Consider the following 21,438-nt stretch of genomic DNA (forward strand, 5'->3'; position numbering starts at 1 on the left):
AAGTTTGCTAGCCCAAATGATTTATAATAAGCCTATTCTTACACAGAGGTTGTCTCTTGTAAGTCCCATTTTCTTTTCCTGCTTATCAACACAACTCTTGCAGAACTCTTGCATCACCTGCCTGGTGTATGCCTCAACATGGTTTGCTATTAGCTCTCCTTAAGATGCCTCCTTCTACACACTGCTAGTAGCTTGGAGGAGGCTGTGGGAAAGGCAGGGAGAAGGTGTCCTCAGTAATAGTGATAGCTGTATTATTCCATGGTGTTACAATCTTATTCAGCCAAGTCCCTCAGTCAGGTTTAGTTTTCAGACAGCACTGGAATATGGATATGCATGGTTTGGTAAGCTTAGCAGTTAAAGTCCAGCTGCAGGCAAATTTTGTTACTTTTCTCCTTGATTTTATTTCATCATCTGTCTTATTATAACATAATTTGGAAATAGTTGTGTACCACTGAATGTGCAGTTCTTCCACGAATGTGACAGTAATCATGTAGCTGAATGTTTTTCAGTCAGTTCAATTAACTCAGGTTTCCAGCTTTGCAGTTTCTTTGTTTATGTGCTGTTTGTTCAATTTCCAGATTATGAACACTCAAGGACCTGCAGTATCTGACAAAATGACAGCAAAAATGCATGGAAAGCAAACAGTACTTCAGGATTGCTTTATTTTAGATATTTCTTATATCATTCCAAGGCCCAAAAAATTATTCCCTAGCCATGAAAATTGTATCTCCCTCTGTTCCCCACAAAACAGTCTTTCCATTAAGCCATCTCTATGCTTCCCAACAACAGGGGTTTTTTAAATGTTGGAACTTCCTTATATAAAGGATGGATTCAGAACTTACACAGAAATAAAAGTACATTGTCAGGTGCTTTAACCCAAGGCCTAAATAACAATGTAACTGATGTGACTTAACAGATAATTGAATCAAATTTTTAAGAAATGGTACTTGAGAAGTGAGAAGCTAAGGAGTAAAACACAAGCTTCCCGAAAGTGAAATAACTGGAATATGCTCAAGATTCTGGTGTTGATCTGTCTATCCAGTGCAGGTAGGTTATCTAGCTCTCATTTGACATTAAGGATGTGGATGGTGTTCATTAAATGTCTGGATGAATCTATTTTAGATCTACTTTCCATTGATGTAATGCTGGTTTTGGAATTAAAAATGACCAGACAGCAACCAGTTTATTTAAAGAACATTTTGACATAAGGTCAGCACACTGTCTCTGGTTCTCACTGCATGAGCTCATGCAGCCATATGAAATCATTTTTAGGGTCACAGCTTAAATTTGTAAATGCATTTCAGTGAAGCTCTTCCAATTACATTAGCTGAAAATGTATCCCAAACCATCTTGATTTCTTAACGTACATCCTTGATACAAACTTTAAGATATGTTACTATTTACCTAATAACTGTGTCATTTCTCCTACAGAGTGGAAAACAAGTACCTGGCAGCATGGACACCTTCTTGGATATAATGAAACATTTAACAAAATAGGAGAAACAGCAAACTGTTCTCGAATTTCCAAAATGCTGCTTCTTTATCTAGAGAGCTTGTTACCTATGACTCAGTCCCATCTAAATTTATGTTATTGCTGATCTACAGTGGCTGCAGCTCCTCCATTTTTCTTTTTTTTTTCCAGTTTATAATGAAAACAAATAGTTTTGGGGGTTAAAAAATTTTTACTTGCCCGTTCCTTCCAGGTCTGTTATGAGGATGACATGCATAAATGCAACATCTCTTGGGCTGCTGTGGGATGATGCATTTACTACACTTACAAAACAGCACTCCTAATGCATATTGCCAAGTATTTGGATCAAAATCTTCTCTATCAGGAATTCTTCATGGGATCACTATTCTCACCAGATTACTCTCAGTTAAGTAAATAATATTTTAGAGTAGGTTTTTTTTTTTTAATTAAGTGGCAAAGTAATAGAAATTCCAGGTAGGAGATCATTGAAGAACATTTGATCTTTTAAAATGACAGCAGCAGAAATTTATATTAAATTTATAAAATAACAGAGCATTTTATTGCCCTGTTAAGACTGAAATTTTTTATTTTTAGATTAACAGATATACCATGAAAAGAGTTAGTAAACTAGAGCTATTTATTCTTCAGATATGGTAAGCCTGCATCCATATTATATGGATATCACATCCATATGATTCTAATAAGAAAATTCTGGTCTTCAGCCTTAGCACTTGTTACAAGAAGATAATTAGATTATTTCTGTCCTATTCTGTTTGACTAGAAGTTAAATGGCATAATAACTTTGATTTTTGCCAAGAGAAGGTGACTAAAATAGCATGATAACTTTTCAGTACACCAAAAAGAGACTATTTTGCAGTTTTCTGTCATTGTAAGGCACTGGCTTTTGGATTACTATCACAGCATCAGACCAAAGATACATGGAATTCCTAAGTGGAACACAACTCTTACTAAGAAAAGTCCTTTTATTCATTATTCTAGCCTAAGGAAACCTCCTAAGTCTTTTCCCACAGTAGTTGCTCCTCTTTACTTGGCTATTACAGGAAAATCAGCAGATGCCATTCCCTCAACAGGCAATGGTATGGGGTTTTTTTGGCTACTTGAGTCACCTGGTAATTGTACAAAAGACCAATCTCAGTCCATCTCTATGAAGTTCAGTGGACCACTTCTGGACATCACCACAGCCATGTCCCACAAAATTGTTCATGAAACTTGACAGATCTTACTCTACAATTTTGAGCTGCTGTGCTATTCAAAAACCTTTCAGACGGTGCAGGACCATATGGAAAAAATCTCTCAGACAAAACTAGCCAGTTCCAAGGCCACAATAACTATCTATTGGAAAAAGGCTTGCAAGATGAAGCTATCAGGCTTACTGGGCACTCATTCTTATCTACTGATCCATTTCATGTGACACAGAGGTGGATCCCAGCAAGGCAGCCTGCTGATGGCTGTGCATGGAGCAGCAGCTGAGGACTGCAGACAAAGAACAAGAAGCAGTCAGGCAGAGTGGGGCAGAACTGCCAGCCCAACCAGTGCACACTGCAGGCAGCCAGACCAAGGGTATTGCCAAGGATAAAAGGACTTGATAAATATTTCTGCTAATAACCTCTAGGTACCATAAAATGGCATACTGACAGTGCCATGAGAGGATGTCAAGGCACTGAAGTAATTTTCTTGTTGATCATTTTTAAACAGAAGTCAGGGCTCACAGAAGACTCCACCTGACTCTACCACTTCCATGTTGATTCAGCAAGAACCATGAGAAAGAAACCCATTAATCAATCTTCCAGTGTTCTTTGTTAGGAGGGTTTCTGCCACAAGGCAACTGCAGCTTCCCTGGCTGACCACAAAAGTCTTGTGTTACTACCCCTGGCAGAGGCAAGAGAATTCTCTGTCCAAATGGGAAGACAAGCTGAGCCTTTGACCTTTTTTCCTTGTTAGACTGTAGGATGTTTAAAATAGAAGTGCACTTTAATATACTGTAGCTATAAACAGATCTGCATGACTCAAAATCAGGTCCAGCAACATACCTTACATGAGATAATGACTGAGCTCAAATGCAAAATCAAATTATTCAGGAGATGGAAGCAGGGCAAGCTAACAAGGGCAGGTAGGGACAGAACTGGGAAAATCCAAGCTTGGTTGGAATTGAAACTAGCAAGGAACATGAAGGGTAACAGAGGATGGGTTTGTGGGTTCATCAATAGCATAAGGAAGAAAATGGAAAAGGTGAACCTACTGCTAGGTCAGACTGGAAATCTACTAACTAAGGGATAAAGAGAAGACTCAAATACTTAGTGCCTCCTTCCTTCCCTCAGTCTTCATTGATACATTCTGTTTTCAGTTTTTCCAGGTCTCCATTAACATTAAATTTTGTGGAGTTACTACTTACAGTATCAGTGGATGCAAAAGGGACTCCTTAGGTAAGCTGGACAGGCACAATTCACAGGATGAGACAGGATACCTTTGTGACTGCTGAGATCCCTGGCAGATGCCACTGCAAGGCCACTCTTCATTGTCCTTGAACAGCTGTGATGATCAAGGGGGGAAAGGCAATCAATAACAGATGATTTTAAATGCTCATGTATTCTTTGTGCCAGATTTCTACATTTTTATAATCTTTTAAGAAAGTTTCCAGAAACTGCACCTCTCTGTGAATCTAAGGCACCTTGGGTTTCTCTAACTTCTCATTTATGGCTGAAAATTGGTGCTTTGCTAATCTTGACTATTTCTACACCTTTGAAAATTAAATAGAAAATAGCATTTGCCATAAAGACAAAGAAACTAGACTGCTCTTTGAATGTATTGCTCCAATACAAGAATAGAAACATGTCACTGCATAAAGTAAATGCAGCAAAGATTGATGAACAATGAATTTGGTTTGTGTTCTTCTCTGAGATTTTCTGTATTTCAATTAAGGGCTCAAGCACCTTGTTTTTCAGTTTTACAGTGCAGAAGTCCCTGGGTTCACACACTGTGCTTCATTTGTGGTGACAGTGCTCACAACTGATCTCTGCCCCTCAACCAAACAGCCAGACTGATCTCTGTGAGCATCCTGGAGTGTCCCCATACCATACTTCCACACTCTCCCAAATACTCCCATAAATGCAAACCCCTGCAACACACACCATACACGGCACAGCTTTCTGCAGTATTCACTCATGCTTAACATTGCTTCTCACAACTACCAAATCAGTCTTTTGGCTTAAAAGAAGGATTTTCTTGCCTTTTGCAGATAACTGGAGGAAAAGATAAGCTGCATCACTGAGGAAGTCAGAGCTGTGATACTGTCTTATTCCTCTATCTATAAAGTCTAGTATTTAAATGGCAAAATTCAATTTTTAAGTCAAATAAATTACACTTGAGATTTACTCTTCACAGAAAATGAAATTTCTCTCTCCTGTCACTACAGGCTACAAGTTATGTTTTCCTCTCCTTCTGCTTCACAATGCATCTTATAGACAGAAACTGAACAAGAGACAATGAAGACTAAGTGATTTGTTACAAGTCATTTGTTACAACTCTGTTTCTTCCAGTTAAGGCATACTGTTAGTTGGAAATGGAGCCTCTGCCTTTTCAGGTGAGGTTTTTGACCTCTGCAGATTTAAGAAACAATATTTTCCTCGGTATTCCTCAACATGGAAGCAACTATTTCCCACAAAAGTTTTCAGTTTAATAACCACAAGTTTCCTAGCTTTTAGCCAAAGGAGCAAAGAACATTACCCAATGGACATATGGATCTGTCCACATATTTTACTGGCAAAGTAAGGCATTACTTCCAACCTCAGGGTCACACACAGGTCCCTCAGGTGCCTGAATTATGTATTCTGACAATCAGGAGCCAGATGTGTTTTAAGTTTTTGCTACAGTACTCGCTTCCTCTAACCAAAGCTCACTCCTGAAACCAGGAATTGCTTTTTTAACTGCCCGCATCAGCTATGCTGAGGTACTCGAGGGACAAAGCTGTTCTGCACACAAAATGGAGCTCAGCAACCAACTGGAATTTTAGCTAAGAGGGGCTAAACATCTAAATGTCTGCAGCCAGAAATTATAGTAGAATTCAGGATACCCCTGGGGTGGGAACATTCTCCCTCCTGCAGCACCTTTGTCCCACGGGCACATCCACAGCCTGCTGAGAGCAGCATCTTTTTTTAAACTGCTATGAAGGGCCATTGCTTGCCTTTATAAAATTGAGTCTGCTGGAAGAGAGAATGCAATTTTTTTTCTCCTGCTTCTCTCCAGCTTTTAACAAAAGGCTTTTCATTTTGCTGTCACTTGACAAGACTGTAGAGGAAGCGTACATGGCCAGGTTACTCTTGGAAGGTGAGCGCTGCCTTAGGAGCGGCCCTGCCTTGAGCAGCACCCACATGTGGGTTATCCGCAGGTCCGCACGGCTCGCACGTCCTTTCTGCCGAGCCACTTCAAATTCCCGTTCTTCCCTGAACTCAGACGTGAAATGGCGGTGCCGGGGGATGCTGTGAACCATCACACGGACAGGGAACTAACTAACAGTTGTACGGCCACCACACGGACCGGGAACTAACTAATTCTCTTCTGGGAACCAACCACTTCAGGCGCACGAGAGGCAGGCACGGGACGGGGCGGGGCAGGCGGGCACAGCCGGGCAGCCACGCCGGGTCGGGTCCCCGGAGGCCCGAGGGAGCCACAGCAGCGCTCTGCGGCCGCCCGGGACGATTCCCCAGGACGGGAGGCGGCTGGGACGCGGCAAGACGAGCCGCCACGGCGCGGGCAGGGCCCCGCGCTCCGAGCCAGGCCGCGGGGCGGCGCCGGGCACGCCGGGAGCCGTATTCCCGCCCGCGTTCCCGCGCGGCGCGCCGGGAGCTGTAGTCGCGGCCGTGCCGCTCGGCTCGGGCGCTGGGGGCGGGCTGGAGCGGCTCCATTTTGCGCCCGTCGGCGGGGCTGCCCGGCCGTCCCGCGGCCCGGCCTGGCGCCAGGCAGGGCGCGGCCCGCGCCGGCGCTTCTCCCTTCCCTCTTCCTCCCTTCACTCCTCCCCGCCCGCCACCGGCACCGCCGCCGCCACCGGGGTGGGGCCCGCAGCCGCTGCCCCCCCGCGCCGCCCGGCCCCCGCTGCCGGCCGCGGGCTGAGCGCGTCTCCCGGGGGCGCGGCCCCGTCCCTCCGCGGCGGCGGCTCCATGGTGCCCGCCGCCCCCCGCCGCCCCGCAGCAACAGGCAGGACGAGGAGGAAGCGGCCGCCGGGGGTCCGCACCGCCCCGCCGCCGGCCTGAGCGGCGCCGCCGCCGCAGCGGGAGCGACCGAGCGGGCGGGGGGGCGCCCGCGGGCCGCCGGCGATGGCGAACCAGCTGGTGATCCTGAACGTCTACGACATGGTGAGCCACCGGCACGGCTCTGGGCGGGGGTTTCGGGCCCTCCCGGCAGGGCGGCGGCGGGGAGTGGCCTGCCCTGCGGGGCCCAGCGCGGCTGTGAAACTTTGCCTGCCCTTGCCGTGGCCGTCCCCGCGGGAGCTGGAGCCGGGGGCGGCGGAGCGGGAGAAAGAACGAGCCCGGGCAGGGGAGGGCGGGGGCGGTGATTTGGGAGGTCTGACGGATTCCTACAGCCCCTCTGTGACCTGCGACAAAAGTTTGCCGGGTCGGGTCTTCCAGTGACAGGTGGATCCGCTCCCTGTCGCGGGGGAAACTTTCCCTGCCGTGAGCGTCCCTGTGCTGTGCTGCTCCCTCCGCTACTGCCCCGAAGCTCAGCAGCAGAGAGGCCCTGCCTTTCTGCTCACGAAAACCAGAAAGAGTCCAGTTTTCCAAGAGGATGGTAGTTCAGGATAACCTCTGTCTCTGTAAGGATAAGAGCTTTTTAAGCCCAGTGTCAGTAAGGTGATGTTTTTGCTAGACCATAATTTTGAATAGTTTTGTTGTGGCTGCGACCTGGTAGAAATAAGGGAGTCGCTCCAGCTTGATTTGCAGCCGTATGAGCTCACCTTCCCTCCCTCCTGGATAATCTTTATGTGGCACCTACAGCAGCTGTGGTATTGTCTTACGTTCAGCTGGAAGCTGCTCAAATGCCATGGTAACAAATGAGGTGTAAGTACCTGCATGGAACAGTAGGCTTGGATAAGTAATAAGAAAATATTATCCAGTAATGTGTTTCAATCGCTGGAAATTAGAAGGAGTGGCAGTATTTCTGTGACCAAGTTTTAAGTCTGCTGATAGAGGGACGGTAAGATGGAGAACTAGCTTCAGGTGACAGTGGTTGTGTTGCTTAGCTTATTTTGGATGGGCTTTTCTACCACCACCACCATTTTAAAGTGAACCTTCGCTGTTTTGAAGGGGTGAAGGTGTATAGTGTAGTGCCAGTGACTGCTGGAAGTGAGAAAATACAGCTTGTTTTGCTTGGGAACAGTCACATTCAAATCCTAAAATGTTTAATAGCAATCAGTAGGGATCTATCTGGCTTGAAATCAAATATATTTACAATATCATAGCAACTAGCCTGATTTTTGTCATTATTTTCGTTCACTCTAATACTTACCTCAGAAATCAATGTTCCTTTTAGGGGGGATTTTTTTGCCCACATCTGTGTTTCAGCTCTCTCTCTAGTGAATATAGCCTGTTACCTTGACTTTGGTTTCCTTCATTATAGACAGGGAGGGGAGACTGGAGACAGGAACAATCTGTTCACTGTGATTTTTCTGAGAGATGGTAGGAAAAAAGTAAGGGTCTTTGCTCACCTGGTTGAGCTCATATGTGATGCTAATATGAGAAAAAGTCACAGTGTGCCTTATTTACACTAGACCTGAGGAGGGAAGGCTGCCCTGTCACATGCATATATATGACTTCTCTGGACTACAGTGCAAATATATATATTGGGGAATATCTTTTCGCATAAAAAGATGGTTTTACATATATTAACTATAAATATTTGTACAGAGAAAGTAGGACTTCAGCTTCGTGACTCTTACATAAGAATATCTTTGAAGTCAAGGCTTGACGCACTTCTGACTCACCAAAATGGAAGACCCACTGCTCTCATGAAGGCTTGCTTAATTGTGCTGAGTGAGCCCAGTTCACAGGCAGGCTGTGAAACCTTAACAGAGTGGACTGACTCCTGTGTAAATGCCTGCCATGGCCTCTAAGAAACTCCATTCTCCCTCTGATGGTAGCACTGGTGGGGTGTGACTTCAGCATGCTGTCTCTTTTTCTCTTGTGATAGTCCACTCCTTCATTCCCATCATCCTTTCTTTTTCCTCCAGAGCTGAATTGCTGTGATCAGTTTTACTCCAGCCATCCTAGGAAGGCTGGCAGTTGACATGAGGGAAGTGAGGAAAAAAAGCAACAGGAAGTGTGTGCTCCTAAAAGCTAGTGTTATATTTTTCCTAAGGACATGTTGGGGGGCTGTTGGTTATCCTGTTGTTATTACTGGGATTCTGCCTCCATCGAGAATTCACAGAGTCTCTGAAGCCACCATCCATGGAAGGAACTTGCTCTCCAGAAGAAGCAGCCAAGCACATTTATTTGCAGGTGCTTGATTACATGTAGGGGTGACTTTAATGGTTGAAGCTGCACATCACCACAGATTATACATAAGGAGATTATACATACCACTAAGAAGAATATTTCTGTTTCCCTTTTCAGTCCTGTTTGTTGTTTTGTAGCAATATCTACTTTATTTGACCATTAGAGAAGCAGTTTTCCTTCAAACTGGTGAGAAAAACACAGGTTTGTGTGATGTCTGGAAAATACCACAGTATCAAACTGCTCTGCTAAACCACATCTCAGTCCATTTGAAACTTGTTTTCGACCAAAGCCTCACTTCCATGTTGCATAGCAGCTTTTACTGCTTGTACAACAGCCTGCTGAAGTCAATGGTACTGCTTTATTTGGGGACACTGGGAGTGGGTGGAAGAAGGGAGGAGTCCTCTGTAATAGCAGTTTTGAAGTTCTGTTTATTCACAAGCCATGCCAGCTGTGTATTTGAGACATTAGCAGGTTTGCTGTTTGCTTCTGACATTCCATGTCACTTGGAAATGGGTTTGGAGCTGTTCTGTAGTTAAGGTTTGGGACTGGGTTTTTTTGTTTCTTTTGGAACAAAAGACCATTGTTATTCACCTGGTTGACAGAACCAATGTTACTGTAATGAACAAACAGCTTTATTTTAACCTGAACACAAACTGTGGCTTCATTTCCCAGGCAGCTGCTTAGGTATACAGGGGAGTGCTAAGTGACCTTGCTGCTGTTGGAACTCCTTACAGGAGTGAGTTGGTTGCTTTTGGAGGGTATACCCTTCCAATGTCCTTAGTGCTTGAAAAAGCAAAAATCTTCGATACAACCAGAGTGTGAGGGGGATGTGTGTGTTGTAGAAGAAAGTCGACTTTCAAGGACTGGTAACTTTATGGAGGGAGAGAAGCTTAAGGGCATATTTACGTGGTACAGTTCATGCCTTTGAACATCTTCTATGATCATTAAAAGGGTATGGTGAAGGCATTGATATATTGTGTTTTGAGAACTGGAGTACTTTATAGCTTCATTTTAACTAACTGCTATTTTTAGGAGTCTAGTTTTTTTGTGCCCAAGTAGTATCCTATTTCTTCCCTTGTCAAATAAGGCAATAACAAGCTAAAGTATTAATGTAAATGAAAACTCTTAAGGTATTTTGAAGCACTGGGATTAGTGTTTTTCTTTCATTGCAGTGACATGACTTTATTGTGCACATAGAAAAATACTTCTCTAATATTTTCCTTATGATAGATTAAACTTGAAATCCTGTTTTAGAAGACTGACATTTTGCAAAATATTGAGGATATGGGATTGCACCATACTATTATGGCAAAATCCGTATCAAGACTAAAGGGAATCCAGTTTGTGTAATGGAAACAAGGATGTAGCTTGTGGGATCAGTTTGGGCATGTTACTGATCCAGTGAGCTATAAGATGTAATTTAATTTACAGTCCTTATTTTGTAAGTTGTATATAATCTTTTCAGCTGCTGCCAAATTTAGCACTCTTTGTTGCATTTGTCCTGCATTTCTTCCTTCAGTGAGATAAGGCATTTTGTTCAGTGAGTAAATTGGACCAACCTTCCAATAGCTCATCCAGATTAAGTAATAATTAGATATAATTACTTTCCTAGGGGGAAAGTAATTCTGCCTCATTGAAATTCTTTTATCTTCAATTAACCTATTCTGTTCTTACTGGAAGTATGAAGCAAAGTGCCAGCTTCCTTCAGGCACTTCTTCCAAAGCTGCTAACTTTGATTTCATCTGCCACCAGTGCTCGCTTTGTGCAGTGTAGCAAGCCCTGAGTGTTGAGGTGGCACCAGTAGGGAGGAGTGTGTGCTTGGATAGGGGCAGGCTGTGCTCAGTACCCTGTTGGATCAGCTTTCCATCCCCTTCATCCGCATCTCTGCGGATCAGTGACAAGGCTTGGTGACTCACTTTCTCTCTCCCCTATACTTTGTTTGGTTTCATGGAGTTGTGGCTGGGGAGTACTGTGAATACTTTTTCTCCTTGTTTTTTTCTGTGAAATAACCAGCTGGGCTTTATTCTGTCCCACTGCATGTGGGGTATCTTGTGTAAGTTTTGTTCTGTTTTCAGAAAGCAGCCATAACCTTGCTTGGCATTAACAGATTCAATGGGTACATGATATGTAGGTTGTTTGGAATTCAGCAGCCAGGTTCTGAGTTTTCTGGCCACAAGTGCCCAGGAGAGGGACAGACTAGAGCACCAGAGACCCTGTCTAGCTCAGTTCTAGATAAGGTTCATTTGGATACACCTTCCTATTAGGCCAACGTGCTTTATTCCAGTGATGACAAACTGTACCTTGACTGTGCCTACAGTTTTGACTATAAATATAAACCTGCAACTATTTTGAAATGGTGAGCTGGTAAACCGTGGGATAGGAAGGGCCTCAGAACTGGAACACATTTATGTTACAGTAGCTCTTCTGTTTTCATGGGGACTTTGATTTCACCTTGTAGGCAGAATCCTTTTTTTATGCTCACAAGCCCACTAAGATGAGTAGTCTTCGCATCCTTCTCCTTTCTTTCCCTCTTTGTATTCTCCCTGATATATGTCTTCCTATACAGAGTAAATTAATGCAGTGTATTTCTGGATGTAGCTTGTTCATAGAGACTTGCTCTCTGCTCTTTTCTGGGGGATGGAAGGAAAGAGCTGCTAAGCCCTTTAAATAGACTAAGGTGATGATTTAGTGTAGTCATCCATACCCCACTAGCTAACATAGCACTACACTGACAAAGCCGGAAATTAAAGCCAATGATAAAGTTTAATCTTAAGCAAAATTTATCCATTGATCACAGTTGAGCTTTAAGTAAACATAAGGTGCAAAATCTGCCTTCTCTTAATTCATATTGACAAAATTTCCCACAGCTGGTTTGTCTGTTTTTAACTATTGGCAAGGTGTGCTCTTTTTGCCATTTAGCTTGTTTTTGTTTTTATTAATAGCCTGTCAACCTGAGGTTTAGTGTATCATTTTTATTGGGAGACAAAAAGCCTACACGCTGTAATGTTTGCAGTGGTGCTGTAAATTACACACTGACTCCAGCCAGCACATCTTCAAGTGTGACACCTGCAACCTTTTATGTTTTTATCACTGGTTGTGCTGCACAGTGGCTTTGCATCAGAAAACACTGATTATGTCAACAGGTTGTGTGAAGAAGATGGCTTGATGCTTTCTGCCTGCTTGCTAAACCAGTATTAATTTACTGGGGGTACTGCCTCAGCCTGAATCCTGCTGCCAGTTGACTTTTTGAAGTCTACTTTGTAAAAGCTCACAGAGAAGCTCTGGGAAGAAAAAAATCCTGTTACTGGAGTAATTGACAAAATAGTGGTTTCCTTGTATTTTCCTGAGGATTTTCTTGCTAGCCAATTTCAGTTTTAAGGACAACTGAGGCTGGTTTTTTTTAAAGCTTTGTTTCAGGTTCCTTCTCAAATTGTGTGTCACTTGAAATCTTTTAATGCTTGGAGACTGATACTTTGAGAGTGGTGATGCAGACAGGGGAAGAGTACTTTGAGGTTTTTCCTTTATCAGAGTTCTGCATCTTTGAGGTCTTCAGGGTAACAGTTAGCTTCTGATAGACACTTGCTGCTGCACTTTCATAAAAGAAAAGAGAAAGCATTAAGAGAAGTTTCCTTTCTTTACTATTTTTTCCATTTTCTAAAAAAATTCACTTCTGATTCCTTTTGAAATGCATCTGTTTTCTGTTGGGTACAATACAAGTGATATATTGGAAACAAGTGTCAGACCTTTGCAAAGGACTTAAACATGTTTAGAACCCCATGCATCAGCAGCCTGGAGAGAGCTTTGTCTCTTGCATGGTGACCTCTAATTGAGTGTTCAAAGACAAAATATAAGAAGGTCATTTCGGTTCATCTCTGAGTATGTCTTGTGCTCATCTGTTCAAAAGCAGGTGTGGTCATTGCTATTAATGACAGTTGGTGTGTGTATCTCACAATCCCACATTCTGATGGACCTTGAAGAAAAAATGTGCTCCTTAAAATTACAGCAATTGATTCCAGAATGTGTTCCACCTAATGGCAAACTTAGCAGCCTACAGCTTGTTGACAAATAGGAGGTTGATCTGGATTTCTCCCAGGTTCAGACTCCTTGGCTGACAAACTTTGACAGCACTAAAAAACTGGAATAGAACCTAATGGAATTAATTCACTGCGTGCAGTTTGGGAATTTTAGTGACATTCTGTTCCTGTAAAATGGATTGTTTACACTTTGTGATAAGGTTTAATACTTTGTGATAGGGTTTAATGCTTTTGATGTGGGGGGACACATGTCTGCTCTGAAAAGATAAATCTGTACTGCAAACTAACTTAAGTTTTGGGTTTGTTTTTTTCTTCTTTTCTTTTAGTATTGGATGAATGAATATACTTCTTCCCTTGGAATTGGAGTGTTTCATTCAGGTATAGAGGTGTATGGCCGAGGTATGTACAAGAAAAGCATAACTTACTTTTTCCTTCAGTAATACTGTTATTTAAAAAGCATTTTTCAGATAGTGAGGGGAGCCTAGCTCCTGAAACTTGTTCATCTCTTTTCTCATCTATTCTGCCTCTGGAAAAAAACCTTGGACATGAATAAACGGGAGCCACTGTGCATTCTTTTGTATAAAGCTATACAACTTCTTCAGGCATAGAAATCTTTATTTTAGGTTTGGAAATACTTAAAGAAACCTATATAAAACAAATGTGTGCTTTGTATAAAGCATGGTTGAATCCATTCCTCAGTTTTCTGTCAGCACTTACTGCAAGGAGTTAATTTTTAACTACAGGAACAATAATCTGTTGCAGAGAGACACCTAAAAGTGCATGATGCTCAGGCAAAGGTCTATTCCATTTTAGTAGGTTGGTTTGTTTTAGAGACCATTTCTTTCAAAGGCATCCCATTCGTGCTGTTCATAAAAGATGCCCTTGTGATAAATAACAGCAATGCTTTTCAGTTTTGCTAAATAGGTTGTGCTTGGGTGCTGCAGCCTCCTGGTCTGTTCAGGCCACTTTGAACCTGCATTGCAGCCAGAAGGTGTTTGTGCACACCATAGCACGCGCTCAGCTCTGAGGTGTTTCTGCCCAAAGCATAATGACACTCCGAGGTGATGGTGCTGCTGAAAGTAGTCCAGTTGAAGAAGGAAAATCTACTGCTGGGTGGTTTTTTTTTTGGAATATGTGGGGAGGTGAGGGGAAGGAGCAAAAGGCAGGGTATGCACTCCAAAGACCACACTGCCCAAAGTTATCTTAAACTATGTTTTGGCTACTGTAGTGGTCACATTGTATCTGATTTTGCAAGTGTTACCAGAGCAACAAATTGACAAAATACAATGCTTATTGTTAAAACTTTTTTGGGGAATTTTTTTAATCTGACCCAGAAAGACCTGACTCTTAATAGTGCTGTGCCTGAAACCCAGTTTTTGAGCTGTGCCAAATACATGTGCCTCCCTTCCTGTTGGGATTATAGCAGCTTTCTCATACAGCAGATCATGCCACTGCTAGAACAATGACTTGCATTTTTCCAGGCACATCAAACCTTTTATTCATTAACCTGTTGTAAAAAAGATTATCCACAAAACTGAGTGCTAGACATGGGTGATGTGTTATGGGTTTTGAGGAAAGGAAGTGTGAAGTCATGCTTAAAGCTTTTTATTACACTCTGGCTGCGGCGTGCTCTGTTATCTTACAGACACAGACGGAAGCTGCAGCACACCATGATGCTTTCATGTAGTGTGAGTGCTTAAGCCAGCAGGTGCTGTGTGCTTGAGATGCATGCACTGGTTTACTTTCTTGCTCTAGTAGAGAACTTGTGAACCTGTAAAGAATTGAGCTCTTGCAAATCAAGAAATTTAAAGAACCTATTAGGCCACTGTGCACTGCCACACTGAGGACTGTGGTGTATGCTGAATAGAAATGCCATCAGACCTCTGAGGATGCAGTACTTTGAATCCCCAAAGTACTATCCACTTTCATAGACATATGTAAGTGGAATTCTAAAGACAAGTATGTATAAAGATGTACAATTTAACTTGTAAATGAGAACAATATGTACTTTCTGCAAAGTTATTCAAGTTAAACCTGTGCACTGATGTAGGAAATTTCCTGTTAGTTTTTACTTAGGCTGAGTAATAACTGACAAAAGTATTAATTTCCAGTTCATTTAATTTGCTCCCCATGTAAATAACATGTCTGGTCGCTAGCTTTAGATCCTTGTGAAGTCACCTTCCAGTCAGTAATCTCTGCTGTTTTTTACTGTCATCAGATGCTGCTTTTGTCAAATCTGAGCTTTCTCTTTCAGAATTTGCCTATGGTGGTCATCCATACCCTTTTTCTGGAATATTTGAGATTTCACCAGGAAATGCTTCTGAGCTAGGAGAAACATTTAAATTTAAGTAAGAAAGATTACCTATTTTCTTGCTCTTTGAAAAAGCATATGAAAAAGACAATTTGTTGCATTTATTTTTGAGGATAGATGTATTGAATTGTAAAGGATTTCTAGCTTTCTGAGAAATTCATGTGTTTGCATAGAAATGAAAAACAGAGGTGATGAGACAATGAAGTGTCTACAGCAAAGATCTTTTTTTTAGCATACCATTAACTTCCTGAAATGCATACAAATTTTGTGGATTTGTAGCTAACTTTTCTTGCTTACACAGCATAAGCAATGCAGTAACTTTTTCATAATCAGCAAGAAAACATCATCTCTCATGATAAAGATGAAAATGGTGCCATAAAATGGAATAGAAAGAACCTTCATTATTCTTGGAGAACAGAAAGATCTTGCTACCCACAGTGGAGTGACTTTTGAGCAATGTGTGAACAGTATCCCACATGTATCATGGGAGCCAAATCACCTTCTACTCTCTGTTTCTCTTCTAGAGAGGCTGTGGTTCTAGGCAGTACTGACTTTATGGAAGATGATATAGAAAAAATAGTAGAAGAGCTTGGAAAGGAATTCAAAGGAAATGCTTATCACCTAATGCACAAAAACTGCAATCACTTTTCTTCAGCTTTATCTGAGGTAAACAAACTTAAAGGTCTATAGAAAGGTGTTTCACAGGTGGTTACAGAGCATCATATCCTTCCAGTCCTTTGGAACGTTTGGCTTCATTTCTCACTTCCTATCTCTGTTGCCTTGGGCAAATATCATAATTTTTCAGGTTGCATTTGTGCTTATGTCCAAAGCACCAGATTTTGCTGCTAAATATTATTGTTGTACATAGTTTGTGTTAGAGCACAGGTGCATTCCTAAAGAGATACCTAGTAAATAAAGTATTAAGAAGATTTAGAAATAATTTTAGTTGTTTCAGGGATTGCTACTGAAGATAGAACTACTTGTTATTTTTCTCACATTATTTGTATTTCCCCACAGAACCATCACACTGTAAATAATTTACAAAGTTATGACCTAGTGTTAAAGAATAGCAAAGGCATTAAAGTTCCCCAGATAATGTTAATCTTCTGCTTGAGAGGCTTTTGTCAAGTTATTGCTCTGCCAGCACCTGTGATCTGGTCATCTAGATCCTTGATGGTCATGCAGAGTATCTGACCAAGGAGTGGAACAGGCTTTGCTTTTTCCCCTTCGGATTTGTTGTGTAACACGATCAGTTTGCCAATATGATTGAATGCCTGATCATTCACATGTGTATCCACACATGGGAAAGGGCCAGGAACAAGTAACCCAGGTCAAAGAGGGGAATGGAAACTTTGATTTTCATTGATAGTTGGCAATCTCTGCTTGACAAAATTTATTCCAGTGTTTCATTGAAACACTCCAAAACAAGGATGGCTGATTTTCCCATGTGAAGTTTCACAGAATTTATTTGGGTTTTTTTTCCAAAATAGTTAATGCATACTTGCTGTATAGCCTGTGTTTTATGTAGACTGATCTTCCAGTGGTAGTGGAAAATTTTATAGAGATGATGATTCATGTGCAATGCTGGTGCAAGTAAGTAGGGTGAGACACTGACAAAGCTGCAGTTCGTGTGAAATCTGGCCTATATGGCCAGGATTTTGCCATACTCTTCAGCTGTATGGTCATATTGTTTCTGTTTTAGGTCTTGTCCTATTTAGTGTTCAAATTTGCTATAAAAGTGGTTATAATTGCAAGTTAAATGCTGCTCAGTTACAGCAGAGTAGTGCCCATCTTCTCCAGATTTGCACTGTGATACCAGAAATTAATATGGAGGTGGTTAAATAAAGTAACTCACTCCTTGAATAGTGACAACAAAATTATTTAATGATTGATGTGAGGTAAAAATAAGTACTTAATGCAACTTTATACATTTTTGAGGAGTTGAACCCAGCTGTGCATTGTATAAGTTGCAGTGAACCAAAGTGTGTGCTTGGCCTGTGTTGTAGGATAGTGATGTCTTGTGGAAGTTGTCAGAAGCCACCACAGTAAGGAGCCTCAGCTGTGTGTGTAACTCTATACAGTTATAGTACTGACACTGGCCACTTGATTTCAGGGTGCTTTTTTGTAACATTGGGGTTTCTCCTGCAGTTTCTGTTTCTGAGGAATTAGCACTGAATAGAAACCATAGCTTAGCTAATTTCTGTGCCTTTTAGAAAAGTTATTTTAAAAGAGTGAGGTGCTTAGGCTTTTCAGGACTTCTAAGAAAATCATAGAACCAACCACATGTCCCAACTTTCACAATGGAATATAGGTGTCTTTTTGGGACTTAAAATGCTGCATTTATGGATGGAAAAGGTCATAGTGCAGCTAACTTGGGTGCTTCTTGACTGACATTTGTAAACTGCAAGGCTGCTGCAGCTTTTGCTTCTTATTTACAGTACTGCAGTTTTGTTACTGCTGAATCCAGAAAACAAATTAACCCTTTGTTTTTCCTTCCCCCATAGATTCTCTGTGGAAAAGAGATTCCACGATGGGTGAATCGCCTTGCCTACTTCAGCTCTTGTATTCCCTTCCTCCAGAGCTGCCTGCCAAAGGAGTGGCTGACTCCTGCAGCCCTCCAGTCCAGTGTTAGCCAGGAGCTACACGATGAGCTGGAGGAAGCTGAGGATGCAGCAGCATCAGCTTCCTTGGCAAGCTCAGCATCTGGGTCTAGAACTGGACGCCACACCAAATTATAAGTCCTCCTCCAAAGTAGCAAATACTTCCGAAATACTTTTGAAATACTTCAGTTTGATCTCTGCAGCAATTGACTTCCTGACAGAACATGAGAGCCAACTCTAGAACATTGTTTTTATATGCAAAAATAAAGCTCTCATCAACCCCTGTTTCAGCTCAGGATTATTGACGTAGTGAAAGGAATTGCTGGGAGAAAAGGGAAGGATTTTGTGTGAAGCCACCCTTTTCATTTTCACCTGTTTGGTAGACCTGAGTTAACATCTTGCATAAAGTAGAACTTAAATTATTTGTTTACAGTATTGTGTACTGCTGTTTACAAGTCCTGTAAGGACTCCTGCTACCATGGAAGAAGAAAGAATTTGGGTTTGATTTAACTGTTGGTATAAATCAAAAGCAGTGATATGATGCCCTGGATGAACTTTCCCCTTTGTTTTCAAGATTTAAGGCAGGAGAACACTAAATTGAGGAATGCCAGAAACTGCTGAATACTATATATGTGAACAGGGTACTGTGCTCTTAAAGTGGCTGATGTAAACAGGTAGATTCCATGATGTAGGGAGACTGGTTTGGTCTAAAATCTGTTCCTAGAAGTATGACCTCTACATTAATGAAACTGGATTTTTGCACATATGAAGGGAAATTTCTATCTCATTTCTCATTGCAATGCACATCAATCCATTTTTTTTTTTTTTTCAGTTCAGCCATTTAGTTTTCATCCTGTCTTGTGTCTTTACTTGCAGTTTATTTCAGGATTTAAACGTGTCAATATCATCTGCTAGAAGCATCAACAAATTTTTCACTTCTTTGCTTTACTTGATTTCAAACTTGTATATACAAGTTAGTACTTGTATTCCTTTTGTATTTGTTTCTTTCATATAGTTTGGAATCGTGTAAAACAAGCCATTTGTGGTTGGGGAATGGCCTTTGCTTCCTGCTGCTGATTTTGCTTCATTTGAGTTTGTAAACATTAATGTCCTTCTTTTTTTGAGCTATAAATTACTGCCCAGTTGTGCATATCCGCACAAATGATAGAGAAATCCTAATTTATTTTCCCACAGTCTCTATCTGTGGCATTAACTTTCTTATCAGATGTAATGAAGAAAAACCTGAAAATTGCTTATGCACCTGCGTGTTTACACAGCAGAACCCACTAATCTGCACACATAATTATATCTGAAGGTAAGAGATATTATTTTCTAAAATACAGAAGTATGTTTGCTGGTAGATTATAATTAGAGCTAAATTATAATTAGTGATCAGAATATATAATGGAATGCCTTATTCTTGTTCACTTACCAAGAGAATTAATTGTTCTTCCAATCATTAGTGTAAATTAGTGAGGTTCTCTTGTGCACATAAGGCTACAGTAGCACAAACATGAGAGAGGTGAGCTTGAGTATTTTGTAAGACTTGCTGCCTTAAACTAACAAAAAACATACCATCCCTAAACAGGATCAGCTCACAAAGAAGTGTGCATTACTCAAAATACAGATGATTCTTACGAGCTTTATTTACAGTCTTTTGCTCGGTTTAGTTTTTCTGTTGAATGAAATACTGACTCTGCAGTTTCTGCTGTTTAAAAGCAAAAAAAAGTCCTCTTGGAAGGCAAAATGCTTCATGGTCTGAATGCTCCCGTCTGTGGGTAGTGGTGCCATTGAATCCTATGGAAAGGTGCAGTAGCTGTATCATAGTAAGAATTCTTATGGTTGCCAGCTCCAACTTATGTTAGAAACAAGTGGAAGTTTTCCTGCTGCCACCTGGGTTGAATCCTTCATCAGACAGACTTTAGCTTTTCACTTATCTTCTGTGATGCAGTGTAGTACAGAGAGAGATATGCTCAGTTCTGGGGGGGAAAATCAAGTGAGACTCTTTCTGGAAAGAGCGAGATAATAGTAAATGTCTCCATAACTGTATTTTGGTGCGTGTTTTAATAATCTCTTCTATCAAGTGGGAAATGCTTAAGGCTGGTGAGTCTGCCACTAACTTCATTCTCTGTTTGATCTCCAGAAGCTGGATATACTGACCCTCCCTGTTGAGTGCTTTCCACTCTGAATTTGAGTTCTCCCTTCCTTCTTTTCCCTGTAGTGAAAATGAATATGGTGGTCTCCAGTCAACTCTCAAGCATTACAGAACTGGATCTCGCACTACTCACAGCTCAGACAACAGGCTGCAGACAGGTTGTTTTGTCTCTGCTGTGCAGCTGTGGTAGTAATGTGACTAAGTCTCTTGGCCAGGGCAGGTCCTTTATTTCAGCTCAGGGTTGAGGCCACTGATCTAGCAACGTACTGTAGTTTTTCCTAGGCTTTAGGAAAAATAAATAGAATGAATTTTCATTGCTACCTGTTATGTATCAAAATCAGCTTTTTAGGCTTCTGATACATCCAGAGCGCTAGGTCACAAATCACACCTTCATTAACACACACAATTACAGCATGTACAATGCAAGAACATGACAGATCACAGCACAGTTTTTATTTAGAAGTAAAACTAAGACTATTTTTTATAAAGCAGACTGGAAAGTTTGTAACAAAAACATTCATTTTATTGTTAGCTGTACAGATGAAAATACTGTCTTACGCTCCATAACAACTTTTTTCTGTTTGTTTTGAAACCATCCATTTGTAAATTCCGTAAGGAAACTGACACCTGAACCCTGAAGGTTGTTGGGTATTGAATCAAAGCAAGCAGTACTGTAATTCCAACCGTGTGCTGTCAGCTCAGCCTCTGCTGGATGCCTGCAAGTCACCCTGCCAGTGGTTACTCCCATTTGTTAGCAATAGAGCAAGTTACCTTTCACCAGCATTACTGCCAAGCAGGGATTACTTTAGCCTACTAATGACCACACTGTGCTAGGACTAGAACACTTCAGAATGCTGTGAGAAAGCTGGACACCTGTGGAATCTTTTCCATCAAAACGGGTAGAAAAATATCACCACTTCAGGGTTCTGCTCTGTTTACTTTCTCACTCTTGTTTAATTTTCTGTGAGATAGTACTTTTGATATGTATTACGTTGTTTATCTCAGTCATTTTATTTAAATGCCATTTTCTGTTCAGCAAGCCAAAAAAATCCAATGTACTGTCAGTGTGCACCAGTAACTTCGGAGTGGCTTGGTAAAAAAAAAACATAGTTGCATTACTTCTAAAATTTGCAATGCAATTCTGATCACTATTGATAGATGATAATTTTCACTGTTGGAAGTTGGTTACAAGCTGAATATTCACTGATGCATTTTTTGTAAACTTGTATTCAAGTTTACTACATAGTATTTGTATAAAATTCAAAGAATTTTGACTTTTGTTACCTGTACATGGCAACAAGTTGTCTAGCATCTTAAACTTAAATCCATCAGTTTATTAAAAATACTTTTATAAAAAAAAAA

The 21,438-nt window shown here is 41.4% G+C and overlaps 1 protein-coding gene across 1 annotated transcript; it reads left to right on the forward strand.

Annotated features, from left to right (window-relative positions):
- Nucleotides 1-6,715: 6,715 nt before the first annotated feature.
- Nucleotides 6,716-21,438, forward strand: DESI2 (desumoylating isopeptidase 2). Its single transcript, XM_058801155.1, has 5 exons — nucleotides 6,716-6,840; nucleotides 13,337-13,409; nucleotides 15,265-15,358; nucleotides 15,846-15,987; nucleotides 17,826-21,438. Exons 1-5 carry the CDS (start codon nucleotides 6,802-6,804, stop codon nucleotides 18,057-18,059), a joined length of 582 nt encoding a protein of 193 aa, XP_058657138.1. The 5' UTR covers nucleotides 6,716-6,801; the 3' UTR covers nucleotides 18,060-21,438.

The sequence above is a fragment of the Ammospiza caudacuta genome, chromosome 3 (assembly GCF_027887145.1).
Source record: "Ammospiza caudacuta isolate bAmmCau1 chromosome 3, bAmmCau1.pri, whole genome shotgun sequence".
In the NCBI taxonomy this organism is placed as follows: domain Eukaryota; kingdom Metazoa; phylum Chordata; class Aves; order Passeriformes; family Passerellidae; genus Ammospiza; species Ammospiza caudacuta.

Coding starts and splice junctions, on each gene's coding strand:
- DESI2 (XM_058801155.1), top strand. CDS start 6,802: ATGGCGAACCAGCTGGTGATCCTGAACGTCTACGACATG. Junction 15,359..15,845: donor GGAGAAACATTTAAATTTAA/GTAAGAAAGATT, acceptor TTTCTCTTCTAG/AGAGGCTGTGGTTCTAGGCA. Junction 15,988..17,825: donor TTTCTTCAGCTTTATCTGAG/GTAAACAAACTT, acceptor CTTCCCCCATAG/ATTCTCTGTGGAAAAGAGAT.